The 20,723-nt window shown below is 40.5% G+C and overlaps 1 protein-coding gene across 1 annotated transcript in view; it reads left to right on the top strand.

Moving 5' to 3' along the window:
- The window catches only part of GALNTL6 (polypeptide N-acetylgalactosaminyltransferase like 6), a 1,162,298-nt gene extending 1,150,435 nt beyond the window's left edge, over positions 1-11,863 (top strand). The window contains exon 13 of the mRNA XM_077868561.1: positions 10,696-11,863. Coding sequence (XP_077724687.1) covers positions 10,696-10,863 — 168 coding nt within the window. The 3' untranslated portion in view covers positions 10,864-11,863. The remainder of the gene's footprint in view (positions 1-10,695) is intronic.
- The last annotated feature ends 8,860 nt before the right edge of the window (positions 11,864-20,723 follow it).

The following is a 20,723-nucleotide window of genomic DNA, read 5'->3' on the forward strand; positions in this document are numbered from 1 at the left end:
TTACTCAGCTACAAAAAAGGATGAGATCTTGCTATTTGCAGTCCATCCAATATGGATGGACCTGGAGGGTATAATGCTAAGTGAAACAAGTCAGCCACTGAAAGACAAATACCATATGATTTCACTTATATGTGGAATCCAAAAACAAATGAACAAACAAAAAGCAGTAACAAATCCATAAATACAGAGAGCAAACTGATGTTTGCCAGAGAGGAGGGGGATGAGGGCTAGGCAAAATGGGTGAAGGCTTCCTGTTATGGAATGAATAAGTCATGAGGAGAAAAAGTACAGCACAGGGAATATAGTCAATGATATTGTAATAACGTCGTATAGTGACAGATGGTAGCTACACTTGTGGTGAGCACAGCATAAGGTATAGAGTTGTTGAATCACTATGTTGTAACTTGAAACCAATATAACATTGTGTGTCAACTATATTTCAATTAAAAAGAAAGAAGGAGAAAAAAAAAAAAGAACACTTAACACATTTCTTGGTCTCAGAACCACATACACAGCCTCCCCAAAGACCAAAAGTGAAAGGTTTAAATTACTATTCTTAGTTACTCCCTGGGGTGTTCTTGTAGTTTAACTGCTATAAGAAAGGGCTTAAAAATAACATCAAACAGGAAATACAGATAAGAAGTTTCCTTTCAGGCTAAATTGATAACATTGCAACAGTCACATTAGTTTAAAAAGTGAGTGGGCGGAATTCTTGGCTTATGCCTACATTTGACTATTTATTGTAATTTGTGATATATGCCAGGACTTTGGCCTCTCAGCTCGTAAAATCCTGCTGGTCCACAAAGATGCCAGATGGAAGGCCACAAGGTTCTTATTTTTAAAGTGTTCTGGTTAGATATTGATTTAGGGCCAAAAATGAGGGAAGTATATACAAAGAGTTTAATTAAAAGGCATGTATTTCAACTTGGGTTCTGATGTATGAAGCCCCACTACAAAATCCTGGATGTGTGGTAATACTTAGGCAGTCACATTATCCCAATTCAACCCATTCATTTCTTGGACAGTCCCAAGTATTAAAAAGTTCTTCCCTGGCCTTTAGTACCACAGTGATTAAATGTAATCTACTTCACTGAATGCAGATCCCAAATATTTGAACAGTGCTTGCCCTATCTTTACTCTTTACTTGTGATTAAATGGCCCAGTTTTCTGCCACTACTCTTCCTGTGACTTAATTTGGATCCACCCAAACTTCCTGGACACTCACTTTTAACATACTCCAAATAGTTCTAAAAAGTATCATGATACTCAGAACACAATATTCTAGGTGTATTCTGGTCAAAGAAAGTAGAATCTGTTTCTAGCATTCTTTGTTATGATTTAGTTGATTGATTTTCTACCTTAACTTTACATACTTGGCTTTTTAATGAATTTTCAGTATAAAAACTGTCTCTTGGGCAGCCCGGGTGGCTCAGCGGTTTGGCGCCACCTTCATCCCAGGGCGTGATCCTGGAGACTGGGGATCGAGTCCAACATAGGGCTCCATGCATGGAGCCTGCTTCTCCCTCTGCCTTTGTCTCTGCCTCTCTCTCTCTCTCTCTCAATCGAATAAATAAATAAAATCTTAAAAAAAAACTCAGTCTTTTTTTGTTTTCCTACACAGATACATCTCCACCGTCTCCTGTCTGTATAATTCATCTTTTATACTTGTGTAGCTATCCATTTATTTCCATTAAATTCTATTTCACTGGATTTACCTCAGCCTAGGTTTTAACTCTTTGATCTAATTTATTAGCCATAAACTAGTTTTGTTCCATCCATGAGATGAATCTGCATGCATTTATTCCTTCATCTAAGTTGTGGATCCCAATGCACAAGGCCAAGAACTGAGCCCTTTATCATATAATACAGACACTGATCCATTAATGAGCACCATTTGGATGAAGTTATTCAACCAGATACAAATTTACCTAATAGTTATTTCTTCTAGGGATCCCTGGGTGGCTCAGCAGTTTAGCGCCTGCCTTTGGCCCAGGGCGTGATCCTGGAGTCCCAGGATCGATTCCTTCATCAGGCTCCCTTCCTTGAGCCTGCTTCTCATCCCTCTGCCTGTGCCTCTGCCCCCTCTCTCTGTGTCTCTCGTGAATGAATAAAATCTTTAAAAAAATAAATCTAGTTATTTCTTCTAGCCCACACCTCTCCAGTTTGCCCAAAAGAGAACAAAGAAGGGCTTTTCAAACACCTTGCTGAAAACAATATGCACAATGTCTACATCATACTCCCATTTGTAATAGAGGACTTAAGTCATTGTACCCTAAGAAGTTATGATCTTCAATTCAAATTAAGGATTCAACCAAGGGAAGCTAACTCCCAGAAGGGAAATGCATTTAACACAGTAATGAAGCTACCTTTTCAATAGTGTTATCTTCCCATCCTGTTTTTATTTGTTTGTCTCACTTAGTTGTTGTGACCTCTTAGCTTTTGCTATTTCTATATACCAGTTAGAAATATCCTAATGAACTTAACTGCCATTCTCTGGTCACTCAGAACAAGAAAATCTCCATCACAGATTATCCCAGAGTCTAACATCAAGACTCTAACATCAGGATTAATACTTCTTGAATTAAATGCCTGCCAAGATTTAGACTCACAGAAAAGCATCTTGGTAATAAGAACTATACACAATTTATGTTAGTATTTAAATTTAAATTAGTTATCTGCTGGTGAGCAGGGTAGAAGTGGAGCAGGACTGCTGGTTGGCTCAGTGAAGAAGAGTGATGAAGCATAATTCAGAGGTCAAGAGCAGAGGCTCTGGGTCCTGTGAGATCCAAGACTGGAGTTCTGGCTTCTGTGTGGGTCCTGGCTCTGGGATCTCAGGAAAGTTCCTTACTATGTGCTTTTGTTTCCTCATTCATAAAATGAAGATAATAATAGTATCTATCTTAGAGGATTGTTGTAATGATTAAATAAAATTTAAAAGTACCTAGCACATGAGTTCAATTAGTGTTAGCTATTGCAAACATGTGTTCAACAAACTATCTTCTGATTGTTCTTAGCTCTTCAACAAGTTTGCATATAGGAAAAGATGAGCTAATTAGTTGTATTTCTATATTATACATTTTTATACCATTTTCATTATTTAGCTATAGCTAGATATTCAAATGTAAATTCCATGAGAGCAGGGGTTTTTCTCTGCTTTCTTTTATTCAGTACCGAAAACACTGGCTGGCATATAGTTGGCATGTAATTATTATTTGTTGAATAAATGAACTTAGCTTCCTATTTCTCCTCATTCACTATTCCTTCAGATTCCTTATGTGGTTTACATAGATAAGATGAGAAAATCTACATAGAATATTTAGCACTGCTAGACACATAGATTCATATTTAATAAATAGCTATTATTATATTCATATGACTCCCAGAAGGTTTACTGAGGGGAGATAAGGAGCTATGGACAGATGGAAACAAGATATGGAACAGATGGGTTTTCTCTACTCTTGGAGCTTTCAGTCCAGTGGGGAGGCAGACAAAAATGATTAAATAAATTAAGTTACAAGATAATATGAGAATACAGAACACTGGGCTCTATCCAGGTCAGAGAAGTAGGCAAAGTTTCTCTGACAAAATAACATTTCAGTGGAGATCTAAAAGATGAGCAGGAATTAGATAAATGAAGGAAGTAAGAGAATAAAAGACCCCAGATACAGTATTAGCTAATGCAAAGGCCCTGAGGTAATCAACATCTTAGTTTTCTTAGAAAAACAAGAGAAGCCAGTTGGAAGGTATGAGTGTGAGGGAAAATGATGAACTATGTATACAAGATCAGACATCTGGCCAGGGATAGGACTATACAAGACCTTGCCGTCCATGCTAAGAATTTAGCTAAGAGGCCAAGAAGGCTTTGAATGGTTGAAAAGCAGAGGTCTAATCAAATTAGATTTTTTTTTTTTTTACAATCCTGGCTACTGTCAAGAGTCAGTAGGAGGAGGGGTTTGAGGTCTGCTGTGGCTTACACTGCCTCACTACACACACCCAGGGGTTCTGTCAGGACATTAAGCAGCATTATTTCTGATTGGCCGAATTAGGCACTGATGCAAGAAGACCAATTTTCTCCTCCTGTGAGAAATTCTACCTGTCAAAGAAAAAATGGAAAAGGATAGACAGTAAGACTGCTTTGTCCCTGTTATGCCTATCAAGGTATTATTTGCATTCGCCCAGATGCCAACAGTAAAAATAGGCCGCAAAAAACTACCTAATTTGTCTTTCTCCCAGAGCACAAAGGACATTCATATATCAACCTTGTTTTTCTCCACCACACTAAGAGGTGGGAAGGCAGATATTCTAAATCTTATCTCATCCCACTCTTCTCCCCTCCACTCTATTCATTTTGAAGCTGGAAAACCTAGATCACTGACAAACTAAGTGACCAGCAAAGATTACTGTCAGGGATGAAATCAGGATTAAAAACTAGCAATATCTTGGGGCACTTAGGTGGCCCAGTAGATCAAGTGTCCAACTTTTGATCTCAGCTCAGGTCTTGATCTCAGGGTTGTGAGTTCAAGCCCCACATAAAACACACACACACACACACACACACACACACACACACACACACACGTAAGTAGCAATATCCATATTAGATACCTTTTCTTTCTTTTTTTAAATATTTTATTTTATTTATGTATTCATGAGAGACACAGAGAGGGGCAGAGACATAGGCAGAGGGAGAAGCAGGCTCCCTCCCGGGAGCCTGATGCAGGACTTGATCCCAGGACCCCAGGATCACAACCTGAGCTGAAGGCGGACACTGAACCACTGAGCCACCCAGGCAGGCACTCCAAGCATTCTCTTTCAATGTATGTTACCCAGAAATGAATAGTCAGTGAAAGGCAATAACAGTTCTCCCCACTGTGCACACAAAAGTATAGACCGGACCTCTTCCTCAGGTCCAGTCTATACACAACTGCTTACTGGGCATCTGAACCTGGATGTTTCACAGCTGCCTCCAATTCATTATGCCTAAAATAGAAATCACTCTCCTCCCCACTGCCTCAGCCTGAGCCTCTTCCAGCATTTCTTGCCTCAGCACTGCTTTTCTTCTAGTCATCCTCTTCTTCCCTCACCTTAAACCCCACATGCCATGAATCAGAAAGTCCTATACATTTACTTCTCAAAAAGCTCTCAGATCATTTCTCAGGTCATCCCCAACTCACCCCTTGTTGGTTTGGGTTTCGGTTTGTAAGCTTCAGTCTGGATGATTGCAGTAGCCTCTCTCGATTCTCTTGGCCAGAGTCCAATGCCTCCCTACCCTGTCTCCATCCTCCTCTCTGCTACTAGCATGATCCACCCAAAATATGGAGTCTGTGACTCCCCTTTTTAAATCTTCCAGTGGCCACCCCCCAAACACAGAGAAAATAAGCCTTAGCAATGTAGCCTAGTCTCTGAATGCTATCTCTTGGATACATCGTCTGGTATTCACCTCCCTTGTGCTCTAAATGACTTGCCAGTCCCCAGAACATGATCTAGCTCTCCATTACCTCTGAAATCATCATCCTCTCCCAGTTTCTCCCCTACTCTAACCCCCCAGCCCCACCCCGTCATTCCTTTAACCCACATCGGGTGAATTCCTGCTTAGGGCCTTTGCACTCCCTGTTCTGTCTGGAACTCTCTTCCCCCCAGATATTGGCATGGCTAATTCCCTCACCTTCTTCAAGACTACCCAAATATCACCTTCTCAACGAGGTGGACGCTTGCTCCCCTATTTAAACTTGCACACTGGCTATATATTTTACCTATAACACTCACTGTTTATTGTCTGTGCTGTACTTCCTCACCCCCACTCTGCCTCCAGCATGTAAATATTGAGGGGGGGGGGGCTTGTTAGTTCACTGAAATATCCAATCCACCTAAACAGTGCCTAATAAATATTAGGTCCCCCCAAAAAATAGTAGGTCCCAAATAATTTTTTGTGAATAAATCAAATGCATAAATGCACATGCTATCACATTTCTCCTTTCACCTGTTCCTCTCTGTCTGAAATACCCGAATACATCTTATTCCCCCTCATCTACAGTCTCATCGGTATTTTTTTTACTTTATACATTTGTTTGCCTGTTGGTCTCCCCTACTTCTTGGGTCAGGAGATGCATCTCCGTTTATCTTTCTGGGCCTGTCTCCTAATACATACCAGAAAGTAAAAGGCATTCAATAAATATTTGTTGAACTCCAATACCTGAATCACATCGCATTTCAGGCAAGGGACTAAAACACATGAATCATATACAAACTCTGACCATAATTACATAGAAGAGCTCATTCTAGAGCCATATAGCACCTTTGTTCTATTAATCCTTTTGCTTAAAAAGGGAGGCACTGATATATCAATTTAGAGAACTTAGTTGAGGCGGGTGCTGATTTTTGCAAATTCTATTTTGCCAGGATTTCAGAGAATGCAATTTGGTCCTGAATAGCTGGTCTCCGACCAGATGGTTTGTACATTCTGATTTTTAGAATTGGGGATGCTCCCTGACTAAAAATAAATTAAGGGAAGATGCGGAGTGGAATCACTTATTATATGTAGGACCTGTGCCAGCGATTTTACATATATTAATTCATTTTATCCTTACAATAAATTTGTGAAGAGTATATTTTACAGATGAGGAAGCTGGAGTTCAGAGAATTAAATACTGCCCAAGGTCACACAACAAGGTCATGATATGACTGGAATCTGATCCAAATTCCCTGCAGATCAAAATCCCAGCCCTTGGGCAGCCCTGGTGGCTCAGCGGTTTAGCACCACCTTCAGCCCAGGGCGTGATCCTGGAGTTCCAGGATTGAGGCCCACGTCAGGCTCCCTGCTTGGAGCCTGCTTCTCCCTCTGCCTGTGCCTCTGCCTCTCTCTCTTTCTCATGAATAAATAAATAAATCTTAAAAAAAAAAATCCCAGCCCTTTACCCAGCATAGGTTGTCCTCCCTCCCACCATGTGTGAGTTCTATTCTGAGTCATCTTTCCATCCATTATGAACTCACACTTATTTTATTGTCTTTGCATTTGTGGTGTTTTGTTCTTTGATTACCCCGAACACAGTGTGGAATGCTTCCTACAACTTACTCGTGCCTTCAAAGTGCAGACCCTGTGGAAGGAGGGAATCTAATAGAATTTAGTGCCGGCCTTGAGCGTCACCAGATGCCAATTACATGGCAGACCTGCTGTGGAGAGGCGGCCCTTTCAAGGAGCTCCCTGGAAGGTCCCACCCATGCCTTTCACAGTAGGAACTGACTGGCCAGAACTGGACATTGGGTCTGACCCGATTTGATTAGGAAGGGTGGTTCCACAGGCCTGGATCTAAACTTTTTCATTTCCTGCTCAAAGATTTCTCATTTTCTTAAGGCAAAAACAAAACAGAAAGATCACGGTGGGGGGTGGGGAGGAAGAGGGCAGGGTAGGTGGGAGACCTACAGGAGACACAGTTTGCTGTATTGCACTTTTCACAATCAGAGCAAAAGCTCTGCTCTCCTCTCAGGACTGAACAATGAACAGTCCAGTTAAAAGCACCCTTTAGGAAGGATTGTTATGGAACAGCAGACTTGCCAAAGCACACAGAAGTCTCTTCCAGAGGAAAAAAAAAAAAAAACTATTCAGTTCTCTTACAGCCATCTCTTGTGATGATGAAAGGTAAGGGTGCAAAGGGCTGTCACAGAACAAGAGACCATATTGACGAATGATTACTCGGTCCACTGACTTAATTCCGGCCAGGAAAACCATCAGTAAAGACAAGTAGTCATCCAAAAGTTTAGCTGAATAGAAAGTCTAAAGATGGCAATGTGCACAGCCCCCAAGGTCAAAAGTGGAAAAAGCACGCTCTGGAGAGGCTGACAATGTCTCCAGAAGCTTCACCTCTAGGACCTGGTAGATCCTCCAAAGACAAGGGTGAACAGAGCTCAGTCTATAGCCAGAGAATGATCAATCTGTCAATCTACTGAGTATTGTTGATAGTTTCTAGTCTGATGCCCTGTCATTCATCTCTGTCCACAGTGAACTTTGGAATAAAAGGTTCATTCAATTTTATGGCCAGGAAAGGCCTTACAGATTAATCTTATCCACCCTCTCCTTTGACCGAAGAGGCTTTCTCAGCCATAGATGGATTTAGGGAATTCAACTTTTCAACTAATATGAGAATACCAAGTGCAATAACAGAAAACATGTTCTGGATTTTTCAGTGCAGTCCTGAATTTGCATATACTGTCCAATTGCCCTCCTACACGTACCTCTATCTGTCAGAGCATGTGGTCCAATCTGAGATTGGGAGAAATATGATCACCTCATAGATCAGAAAATCTGGTTTGGCTTTTGCCACTGTGCTGAAGTACACAAGCTGGTGAAAGGAAGAGAATAGAAACATGTTCTACTCTCTCTCTCTCTCTCTCTCTCTCTAAGTTTTCAAAGAGATATGTATTTTGGCAGAGAAACCGTGAGCATATAAATGTCCCCATTTGAGCTACCGGACAAAGGGAACAATAGAAGGAAATACAGATAAGTAAGGGGAAAACAGAAGTACACGTAGGTGGAACGCAGTGAATTAGAATTCAGTAGGTCACACAGAATTTTCAGGAATGGAACAGCTTTGGGAATACTTTTTGAAAACCTGATTTAAATATATTAAGTCCTGGAGCCAACCTGGCAGAAGGAGCAGGAGACTGAGGGTGAGAGATGTTGGGGAGCAAGAGAGTAGACACAAAGGAGAGAGCTGCCTGGGGACCCCACAGCGAGATCCCCAAGTGAGGATTTTGTGAGGCGAAATCTTGAACAAAAGCTTCACCCCAAGAACGAAGTAGGTGTGGGGTGAGCTGCAGAGCACGCTGGCCTCCCTTCTGCAGTGTGCTCCCTGCCCCTGAGCCCCAGGGGTTCCGCAGAGCCTCCCCTGGCCCAGACAGCAGCCACCTTAGCAAAGCCCCAGGTGAAGAAAATGGGAAGGACACTTCTTTGTGGAAGGAAAATAAAATCCACAGTAAACCCAGGAAACTTGAAACAAAAGAGAAAAGTGAGCCTTTGTGTGAGGCAGAGCTCCTTGTTGACACAAAACAGAACCGAGCACTAAATCACGGGCACCGCCTCTGTCCTTCCTTATCCTCCCTTCACTCCGGGTCTAACTTGTGCAAACATCCGGATCCTAAGAGGACATTAAATATTGGTTGATGGAATCTTAACATCCAGGAGCCACCCAGAAATATTGACACAGGCGGCCTAAGAAACTCTTTCACTCTGAAAGCGTTGTGAGTCAAATATTCCTCAGTTAAAATAATAAGAAACTCTGGACGTTTCCTTAAAAATAGTATTTGGCCCTGAAATTCAAGCAGTGACGTGAGAACACTTTTACATGTTCTTGGCAATTTTTTTTTGCACAGACGTTGTAAGAGACAAGTTTTTATGACTAGTTAAGGAAAGATCATTTTCTCTTTCCATTAACTTCCTTTTCCCAACTTGAACAATAAAAAGAGGTGTGTGTTGGGGCCCCTGGTTGGCTCAGTTGGAAGACTGTGAGACTCTTGATCTCGGGATCATGAGTTTGAAACCCACACTGGGTGTAGAGATTACTTAAAAAATAAAAAAAAAAAAAAAGAGGTGTGTGTTCAGATAGTGGGTTTGCTTGCCGCTTAAACTTTGTGTCCTGATAGCACCGTTCTCTCTCAGAGCCATTATCTTTATCATTTATATATACTGAGCAACATTTTTTTAAGTGAATGCAGCCTCCTCTCCTCTACAGAAAGCAATAAGAATTGCACCACAGGAAGAGCTACAATGGCAGAAAGGGAGGTTGGAGAAGATTCTGAAGCTCCAGAGCTAACAAATTTGAGTTCGTACATTGAGATATTACCTGTGCATCATATTTCTGACCCCATTATCTCCTGAAGAGGGCAACTGAGCATCTAGCTCATTTGGTTCCTATTTCTTTTTCTATTTTTCTTTCCCATTAGAGGCTGGATACAAAGGGAAGAAAAATTAAGACTCTTCTGGTCATGTGTGTGTGCATGTGTATGTGTGAGTGTGAGTGTACATGCACACCACTGTTGTTTGCTATGGACAAAATTACCATTTTTGTAATTGAGCCTCTCCCCAAATAGCTACACTATTAGCTACTTGGCAAGCAACCTCATACTTAGTATCTTTAAAACCCAGGCATGTAGCAAAATGCTTACTGCAGAGTAGGAAATGGGTGATTGCTTTTTTAACAAATTCCTAGAGGAGGGATCCCTGGATGGCTCAGCCGTTTAGCGCTTGCCTTCAGCCCAGGGTGTGATCCTGGAGTCCCGGGATCGAGGCCCACATCAGGCTCCACATCAGGCTCCTGGCATGGAGCCTGATTCTCCCTCTGCCTGTGTCTCTGCCTCTCTCTCTCTCTGCGTCTCTCATGAATAAATAAATAAATAAATCTTTACCAAAAAAAAAAAAAAAGAAGAAGAAGAAGAAGAAGTTCAAATCCCTGGAGGAATGAATCTTTTGTTTCTGATGGAACCTGCTCGGAGTCCCTACATACTTGCCAGCGGCCCCTAGGAGACTGTTCTCCATGTAGTTATCCGACATGCTGTTGTTTAACTTGAGAGATGGTCTATTTTTCACACCCTGGGTATATACTGAAATACAGACAGGGATATTTTACTTCCTCTGTATATCTTGGGTTCTAACCATTCACCATCTATTATGTCAGTCCTTTCTTTTCTTTCTGATCCCTCCAGGACAGAACATTATTCCATCCTGTGAGCAACAGCTGCATGGATTGCAACCCCGCAGAGAAGAAGATTTTCATGGCCAGATGTGACCCTCTATCCGAGACTCAGCAGTGGATTTTTGAACATATTAATATGACTGTTTTAGAAAAATTTAACCACCATGCCAGCTCCTAGAAAGAAGGAAGGAGAAGAGAATGAGTGATTACCTACAGATTATAAAAACTAAATTTTAGCCAGCATCTGGGTCGAAGGAGTCAGGAATAACATTTCCTAGATCCAGGAAGCCTGGTTTAAAGATTTGTAAATGCCATGTCAAAGTAGGTTGTCCTGCAGAAATTCCTGCATCTGAAGAACTTGGCCGAGAACCTCACCAGCTGCATCTGAGAACTTGAGACTAGCAGTGCCCTTGCTGGCCAAGGGCAAAGATTATTTAAGGACTTTTCAAAAAAAACAACTGCTGAGTTAATAAATCCTAGCATTTCTCAGGTCAAATCCTGCAGTAGTGAGTAGCTATGAATGGATCCTATTAACTGGGTGGGAGGGGGGCGAAAATAGAGTGCATGACTGCTCTGACAACCAGAGGATACCACAGGTTTAGAACTAGCCACGCTTAAGGGGTGAGCTGTCCTCTCTGGTGCCATTCTCTGACTAAGAATGGGTTAAGCAGGTTTAACCCTTCAAAGTGCTGCAGATGATTTTAGAGTGCTCATACCATTCTGTTCTCTTGTTTTATTTTTCAACGAGGGCGCGCTGTCTAATGCAAGACTCAAGTTACATAATGAAACGAACTCCCAGTGTTCGCATTCTCTCATTCACATTTCCTTTTAGAGCAGAGGTAACTTGCTGTTCATCAAAGCTCATGCTCCATAAATCAGCTGAAGTTCTAATTCAGTGCCCTTGTATGAATTCAGTTTAAAAACGAAACAAAAACTATGCTAACCAAGTTACTCCAAAGAGAAAGATTTCACAGAAGCAGCAAAACCATGTAAGGTTTAGGAGAGGGATTTCCCTAGGAAATCTATTTTTACTTTTCTATTATTTTTAGAATCTTAAAAGTCTGATGTTTGTCCAGTCATACTTTTTATTAAGGAAGGAAATGGAGTGAGGTTGATGTAATTTGTTTAGGAGATTCTTAAAATCCAAATAAATCTACACTCCAAGTGATGTGCGAAAACGGCTCGGTTCACTTCCATTCTGTTTGATCGGTGCTGGGGACACGGACTTGCTTTCACTTGTTTCGTTTCAGGGGTTTTTTTCATTGTTTGTTTTATATTGCTGATATTAATGATGTTTTTGTTTTATTTGAAAGCTCACAGAAGGAATTTCCATTAATAAAGTGCTTCTGACACCACTTTCTGTTAATGAGACAGTATTTTAGGGGTTAAGAAAGGAGTGACTACTAAACTAAATGGAACATTTAATCCTTAAAAGTTTTTTTTGTTTGTTTGTTTTGTTTTGTTTTTACTTTTCAATCATTAACAAGGGTGGGGGAAGAATATGCAGGGGCCAGAATGGGTCTTTAGATGAAGGGATCGTGTCTATTATACACGTCTCAAGTTTTTTCAGGTAGAAAAAAGTTTTATGTAGCTTTTATTGTTCTCGTTTAACTTAGGTTTTCAGCTAACACACATGTATATGTTGTCCTCGATATAGAAGCATGGGATTTTAGAACTGGGAAGACTCAGAATCTAACCCCTTTGTTTTTCCAGATGGATAACAAAAGGCCAAAGAGGAGTCCTGGTTCCTGGTGCAGCAGATGGTTCTTTCTGACCAGCATTCTTCCTCCTGTGCTGTCTTGCCTCGCTTGTTACCCCCAAGTGTTTCTGGTTCTGACTTGGATGTAATTTGAAATTTTCACTCATTAGATGAGAATATTATGCCTCCCTGGGGACGCTTATGAGAGTAGCATTCACATTCAGCAGCTTTAATATATGAAAGGTCTTCTTGTAAATGTTTATGATTTTATTCTCTCCTCAAAATCAAATCAAAATATCCAGTTAAACTATCCTGCCAATGGCTGGGGAGAAGTTATTTCATTATCTTTACCGCTTTTTCAAGCTTTCTTTTGAAGAGCCATTTGTTTTAAAATGACAGTCACTGAGATTTTCGGTGTAGGTCAAGAGATCTTGAAGCATGTGAGATGCAGAGTAGAGAAAATCAATAGTGAAAAATTAACCTGTGTGTTGAACAATTCCAGAGAGTGAGTGAAGATTTATCTCAAGTGTTCGGAAAGCAATCTGGTTGCAGAATTAGATGAACCTATAAAAATTCACATTATGTCATTAAACAGTTGACTGCTATTTACAGTTCCACCAAAGAGCCGCCCTGGGTTCCGCACCCTGGAAAGCCCAGATTTGCAATATGTCAGGATGCGCTAATCATGGGAAGCTAGCCTAACATGTTTGGCTCTGTTTTCTGAGAAAGCCTGAATACCGCATCAATTGAGGATAACACCCAGGATCAACAAAGATTGGTTACCCTGTCTCAGAAGGGGTCACCTCTTGGATCTAATCTTACCTTTGAGCAAAAGGATGTAATATAAAAACTTAAAATAAAAAAAAATTTTAAGAGAAGCCTGAGACATTAAAGCCAAAAATAAAATTTCAAACTGCCAAGCAATTAAATGTGAGCAAATGGGGAACATCCAGACTAAACTGAAGCCCAGAGAATCTACTTCTTAGCAGAAGGCCAGAACCTGCCAATAAGTGCATTTAGGGAGGCATTCTCAGGGCCTCGGAAGGCTGGGACTCCACTTACTTGAAAAACCTCTACTATTGTGAAAAATAGACAATTATGTACGTGTGTATATTTATTTGGCAAAGGGGACTGACCGGCTATCAAGAAGATTCTCTTTCCTGGAAATAACATGATTTAGACATGAAACAGTACAGTCCTGACTTACCCTTTTATCAGAATGAGAGTGGAAAATAGCATAAAGTTAATCTGGCTTCAAGAATTGCTGCTTCTCCATAATAAGAAATGGTTTTGCCAGAAGTTAGAACATAGTTAATTTTATATACCCTTATGTATTTAGTGAGGAAATGCTACGCTGAAAAACAATTGTGAACTAAGGATGGGATTTATACTTTGTTTCAAGCTGAATGGATTCCATGGTAATAACAATGCATTAGCTTCTATATCTATTGCTATTTAGTTAAAAATATGAATATGATCATGTGACTTTCTAACTGTATTCATTACAGAAGAGGCCTCAGTGAATAACCTAAATTCCAGGATTATTTTGTGGATTAGTAATACAGAACTTTGTGAATTAGTAATATAGAAAGAGATGCATAACATATAACAAACTGGATTTAGCATCAATGAAAGAGAGGTTTGGGCCCATTCTGCTCATGTTCTTGCAAAACATAAAACCGGGCACCTGGGTGGTTCAGTCATTGAGCATCTGCCTTTGGTTCAGGTCATGATCCCTGGGTCCTGGGATCAAGTCCTGCATCGGGCTCCCCTAGCGAGCCTGCTTATGCCTCTTGCCTGTGCCTGTGCCTCTGTGTGTCTCTCATGAATATAAAAAAACAAAACCCATAAAACCAATGACAATACTTGACACCATTTCCTTTAAGGACAATTAACATGTTTTTTTTTAAAGCCAAAAAATATATAATGGGCATGTAAACATATATTTTGTGATTCTTGCCCTCACGTGGAAACCTTCTATTTCGATTCTTTCATAAGTAAGGAAATAACAATAAAGAAATCCTTTATTGGAACTGGGGCCGTAAAGTCCATGTCAGATACATCAAAACAGCCAAAGACATTTCAGTTATGAAGCCAACTGTCCAGTCAGGGAAGAAGGCCACACTCACCCACTGTGCGACATTTCCTGGCCCAGGCCTTGACATATCTGAAACCAGAACAGAGTTGACGGCAAGGTCTGTCACCAACTGCTTTTGATTCCCATCTTGTTACAGAATCTTTTCCAGGGATGGACAATCCCATGCCCCACTCACCCACATGCCTTCTAATGCTTCCAGATTACATTATTTAGAATTCAGAACCATCCTAATAATATGTGATTATTGTGAACACTGATTTATCCCTGAGAACCTCCTTTGTAAAATCTCTTTAGCTTTCTTCCCCTGGCAGAAATAGAAGGCTACAATACACTTTCCTAAACAGATACTGAAGACAAGGAAATAAGGCATGTCATATAAATTCTGAGAAGGAACACCTCGCAGGGAAAATATTTTTAAGTCGTTCTCCACGATTCTGAGAGTAAACACAAATGGTGAGAGGTAAATTGTACCTCTAACATGGGTGTGTGTGGTGCTCTCCATTCACCTCATCAACAAGCTCCATCCTTGCCATCGTAATTCTCAGATGACACCACTGACTGTAATTACTCTATGTGCGAAACTGTGGCGGAGAACACCGAAGCGTGACAAGTGGCCAGTCCTGCCCACACGGCCGATGTCGAGAGATTGCTCTTTGATTTATGTCTGTAGCCTTTGCTTGCAGAACCGGGAGCTGTTTGCAACTCTATTTGGTAGACTTGACATTGGCCTGAAGCTTTTATTCACAGTCACTCATCTCTCCACCTGACACACCAGGCTTGTGTCTGGTACTGTGGCTTCTCAGCAGACAACAGCTCAGGCACATGTTTGATACTTCACTTCACAGAAACCTGGGAACATTTCGTCCACCCCCCCCCCACCCTGCCTGAAGCAGCCCCCTCTGGCTCACCACACAATAGCCCCCCTGGGTTGCCACAGTCTATCACTCTCCACCTTTGTTTCAGGTCTCCCCCTCTGCCCCCCTCCCTCAACCAACCTCAACTAGTCTGGCTACATTGCAGAATCATACCATTAATGTTTTCTTTGTTTTCTTTTTTTGTTTGTTTTTGTGCTGTTGTTGTTGTTTTTACCATTAATGCTTTTATTCTGACATTTCTCACCTTGGTGGGGGGGGTTGGGGGAGAGCTGAGGGGGAAATGTTTATAACTAAGTGATAGAGGTCCTGGTTTATGCCTGCTGTCCTGTGTATGAATAGTGCCCTTTTTCCTCTTAAAAGTATCCTTGTTTGGATAGCAAATTAGATGGTCACTATAAACCACTGCCTGCTTCCTTGATTCCTTAGGGAAAGTTAAAATGTCCTGTATTTATTGCTTAGAGTCTTTTTTAAAAATTATTTATTTAAACTCAATTAGAGGAATACCTGGGTGGCTCGGTGGTTGAGCGTCTGCTTTCAGCTCAGGTTGTGATCCTGGTGTCCTGGGTTCAAGACCCACATCAGGCTCCTTGCAGGGAGTCTGCTTCTCCCTTTTCTGTGTCTCTCAATAAATAAAATTTTTAAAAAACTCAATTAAAATTAATGCTTACAGTCTGCAAGAGACCAACTAGTCTCACTCTTTCTTTTCAAACAGAGCCAAACAGAAACCAGTTATATTTGCTGATTGCCTATTGCATTCATATGCGATAGGTTCTTTCCAGATTGCTTCATGGGAGCTTTTCAATTAAGAGTTTTTATACCCACCTAAATCTTTTTGCTAAGATAACTCTAATTGAATTTTTCATGATTTTAAAAATTTATTTGAAATCAACAAAGTCATTTTCGACTCCTCCAAACTAAAAACAGTTAATGATCACCATTAGCCACATTATTAATTCTCGGTATTATGGTACAGGATAGAAATAGATTAGGAAGGTAGGTAGATAGGTAGATACAGTCTTTGCATTACTGGTATTGTTTTTTGAAATGATTTTACATTTAACTCATCCCACCCTATCTCAGAGGTAGATGGTATTACCATCCTTTTTTTTTTTTTTTTTTTTAAAGATTTTATTTACTCATGAGAGGCACACAGAGAGAAAGACAAAAGACAAAGACACAGGCAGAGGGAAAAGCAGGCTCCATGCAGAGAGCCCAAAGCAGGACTTGATCCTGGTACTCCTGGTACTCCAGGATCATGACCTGAGCGGAAGGCAGACGCCCAACCACTGGGCCACCCAGGTGTCCCGGTATTACCATCCTTATTAAATGGAAGGGCTCAAAGTCAGGAGGCTCGCTGGATTGGGGTCAACAGTTGATAGTGGCCATTTTCCATATCTGTAATTATTATTAACTTGTGATGAGTTAATGGCAGAGTCAGGACCAGAAGTCAGCCTCTGTGATGCTGAACCCCGGGCTCCTTCCACTCCCCGCGGTGATTCATACCTCACTATAGGGTCACTGGTTCACAGCAAAACCAAATATGAGACTATTGAGTGACCTCAAAAACACCTCCATTTTTAAACTTTTAATTATGTTTGCTTGTCTCTGCACCTGTTTTTGTTGTTGTTGTTGTAGCTATTATTTTCCACAAGCTTTATTCAAGTCAGAACACCAAAATGAATTTAACATTAGTTCCCCTTCATGAGATTTTCAGGGTACTTTGAAGAAGTGATCCACTAAAGCTATTTGCATAGCTCTGGAAGAAAATCCTAAAGCAAATACTTGTACTTTGTGATTGTTAATGGGCTCAGCCCTGGGGTGAGGGGAGGGAGCCAGCCACCAAGCAGAAATTGTGCATTTATTTTTCAATAAGTCTCCCAACTGACCCTCTTTTGCTATTCTTACTTCTGAAAGGTTCTGTCCAGCTACCTCTCTTAGCCATTTTAGAACTCTCTAAATGCACTGAGGTGAGCTCTCTCTGCAGCACTGTATTTCTTCTGGGGGTAGTAAATCAGAATATCTGAGTAAGACTGCTAGATACAGATAATTCTACAATTGAAAAGACAATGTATTGCCTTGTGTCACAGCTCTTAATGTTTTACCACTTGTAAATCCAAGTTAATTTTCTGACACAGTTGTCTTGCTCCTATGCACGGGCTACAGGAGCCTGAGAGAATGGCCCGCTGTGGTCCACCGCTAAACTTACATTGAGAAGAACATATCCAAAAACACTTTGCTTCAAAAATCCTCTTTTTATTAGTCCAGAGTTATTAAACCATAGCACCTGAGGGATTGGTAAAGTGCAGATTTCAGGGCCACACCCCCCGTAGTTCTGATTCATTCTATCTGGGATGGGGCCCAAGAATTTACATTTGTAATAAATTTCTAGGTGATGCTGATCCTGATGGTCTGGGATCCACACTTTGGTGTAGGTCAATAGTCTCGCCATTTCCAAAATACCTTTTTAAAGATAGTTGAGTGTATTTAGAAACCATGGTTATATTTAAAAGCCATCTAGCGGAAATGAGTAAACCCAACTCACTCAAAATCCAACTGAGTCTAACTCAGTTCAATAAATATTTATGCCTCTCTTACAGCTCTTTAAATCAGGATTACAGAGTTAGAAGACTAAGAATAGGCGGTATTATGGTATCGCAGTAAATATCTTTTTAATCACTTACATTTCTCAACTAAAGTGTAATGAATATCAAGACCCTTACCATTAAGTGCCTAGCATTGAGCATCCCATTATTTAGCCTAAACAGCTAGTAAACTTCATGCTACTATAGGATAGTATCAGAAATCAAAAGACAGCATACTATGGTTAAATAATTCACTTAACGTTGTTTTTCATTATATCATCCTGCCTGACCTAGACCATGCTTTTTCTTTAGTTCTGTCTTAGGAAAAGAAACGTTACTTTTTGGTGGCAAATACCTGGCCAAGCTCCTTTCAAAACCATTGTGCAGATAATGACTGAACCATGGTTCCTTTCATCTTTGAAAAATGCTGCAAGTTTAATTAAAAGTCTTTTAAGTGAAACAATATCCCACTATGTTCAACTCAGTTCAGTAACTTCATTAGAAATAGTTGCAAAACACAGAGAAAACCTTAGTACTTCTGCCATGTTGAAACTATGGTTCTCTTGGATTTGTAAACTTCTCTTCACTCAAAATAAATACTAAGATCTTTTTTTAAAGGTTATTTCTCCCTCATCCTCTGTCTCCAAAAATAAAAGTTAACGGAGACTACTTTTCATTTTTTTTTCTTTCAGTTTATTTGAATTTTAACCCCTAATGGCACACAGAGTAAATCTTCCAAATTCCTTTTTCTCCCCATTTTTACCGACCATTTTTCTGTGTGTGTGTGTGTGTGTGTGTGTGTGTGTGTGTCTACGCATGTGCATGCACTGTAGGTGCATGAAAGAACATATGGGAAAAGGTGTTTTGCTTTACTGATATTTGCTATTCAAATTTCTATCACCCAGCAAATTGTTTGTTACAGAATTTATAAAGTTGTCACGAGCCAAAGCTTCAAGCCACATGTGTTCGGATTTTATGGAGGAAAAAATACATTAGATGCAAAAACTTCTTTTAGGGCAAAATCTAGACAGTGAATCTCAAATCGAAAAGATAAACTTCCATCACCAGGACTTTTGATTCTTTTCAAAGCTAGTAGAACCAAGAACAGTGAAGTTCTAACCAATGCTCCCCTATCCCAGTAACAAAGGGATTAAAGGAGATGGGGAAGTGGCAGGGGGGTGATGTTAAGAGAAAGAAGGAGAAACAGCCATGCTTTATTTTCCTAAAGATATATATTTTTTTTAATGTCCTGGAGGAACCAGCAGGGAAGTGTCGGAGTGAGTGAGATGTCAATGAAATAATCTCATGAAAGAAATGCTGCACTGGAAGCAAGGAGCCACTTCTCATTAATATCTACCCACTGGCAAGTGGTGAGGGTCAGACACAGGCACACACACACATTCTCTAAAACCGCGTTGAGTCAAAGACAAGGATTTATAGAGAATGGGACCTCAAACAAGTATTAAATAACTATGCAGAGTCACTGAAATGTTTAAAATAAAACAATCTCTAGGGCAATTCATCTAGATAATAAATGCCTCTGCTTGAGAAAGGACATGGAGTGGAGGAGGTTCTTTTATGGTGAGTGACAGGAAAGCCTTCACCAAGGGAGAGCTAATGACCTTGTTTCTACATTCCTCAGACATCGGTTGGCTGCCAGAAAACCGCCTGTGGGGTCGAGGCAGTGATGGTTTAAAATGGCCAGGGAGAAAGGCTACAGGAAAAAATGAGCCCGCAGCTTTGGTGGCAGCTTCTAAAGACGTTGATGAATATCTCCACACTTGCTGCCCAGCTGAGCCATTGGCCAAGATGCAAAGATACTTGCAAGGCTCATTGAGAAATTATTCTTCTCCTTCCATTTCTTTTTAAATTCTCCCCTATTTCTATCAATCCTGAGTAAACTTCCTCCAAAAATGAAGTTAAAATATCAGGTGACTTGAGGAAGTCAGAGCATCTTTCTTGTTGAGATAGAGAGAAACTTTAGAACAGCAAAATCCCCCCATCTTCCTTCGCATCATCTTTTATGTTTTACTTTTCCTGGAACTAAGAAAAACTGTTTCAGGCAATGTCAGTAGGTTGGCCTCTTTCTCTGAGGACCCAATGCTCTCTCTAAATTTAATTCAATAAATGTTTGTTGCGTACCAGCACCAGCAAGACTTCACTTTAGAACAAAACGTACAAATAGCTAGGAAAAAAAATGTCTCATTAGTTGTCCAAAAATTCTGTTCTTGCCCTAGCTGTGGCCGTTTCCTCCCATTTGAAACTAGGTGAATCTTCAGCCCCTCTAAGTCTTCTTCTTCATGAGAATGATGAAATATGATAATGAATAAGAAATTGCCATGTAACTTGAGGCAAAATGTAAATGAAACAAGTTAATATTAATGAAAGTCTGTCCTTTAGCAGCTTACAGTGTAACAAAGTGATTCTTAGCATGACTATATTACTCATCGTACAAACCAGATAATTTCTGAGAATGAAATGAGATATTAATAGTTGTGGAAGAAAAATTTGAGAACCAAGGGTGGGGAAACTAGGACATATGGTGATCCTCTTCTTAATGATGCTAGCAAAGGATTTATGGGTAAGATGAAAAAAATTTTTTTAGAACTAGGGGGGAGGGGCAGAGGGAGAGAGAATCTCAAGCAGGCCCCACCCCCAGTGCAGAGCCCGATGCAACAGGGCTCAATCTCTTGATCCTGAGATCCTGACCTGAGCCATAATTTGGATGCTTCCCCAACTGAGCCAGCCAGGTCCCTCTGAAAAGATGAAATATTTAAACCAAAC

Source organism: Canis aureus, chromosome 24 (genome assembly GCF_053574225.1).
Source record: "Canis aureus isolate CA01 chromosome 24, VMU_Caureus_v.1.0, whole genome shotgun sequence".
NCBI lineage: Eukaryota > Metazoa > Chordata > Mammalia > Carnivora > Canidae > Canis > Canis aureus.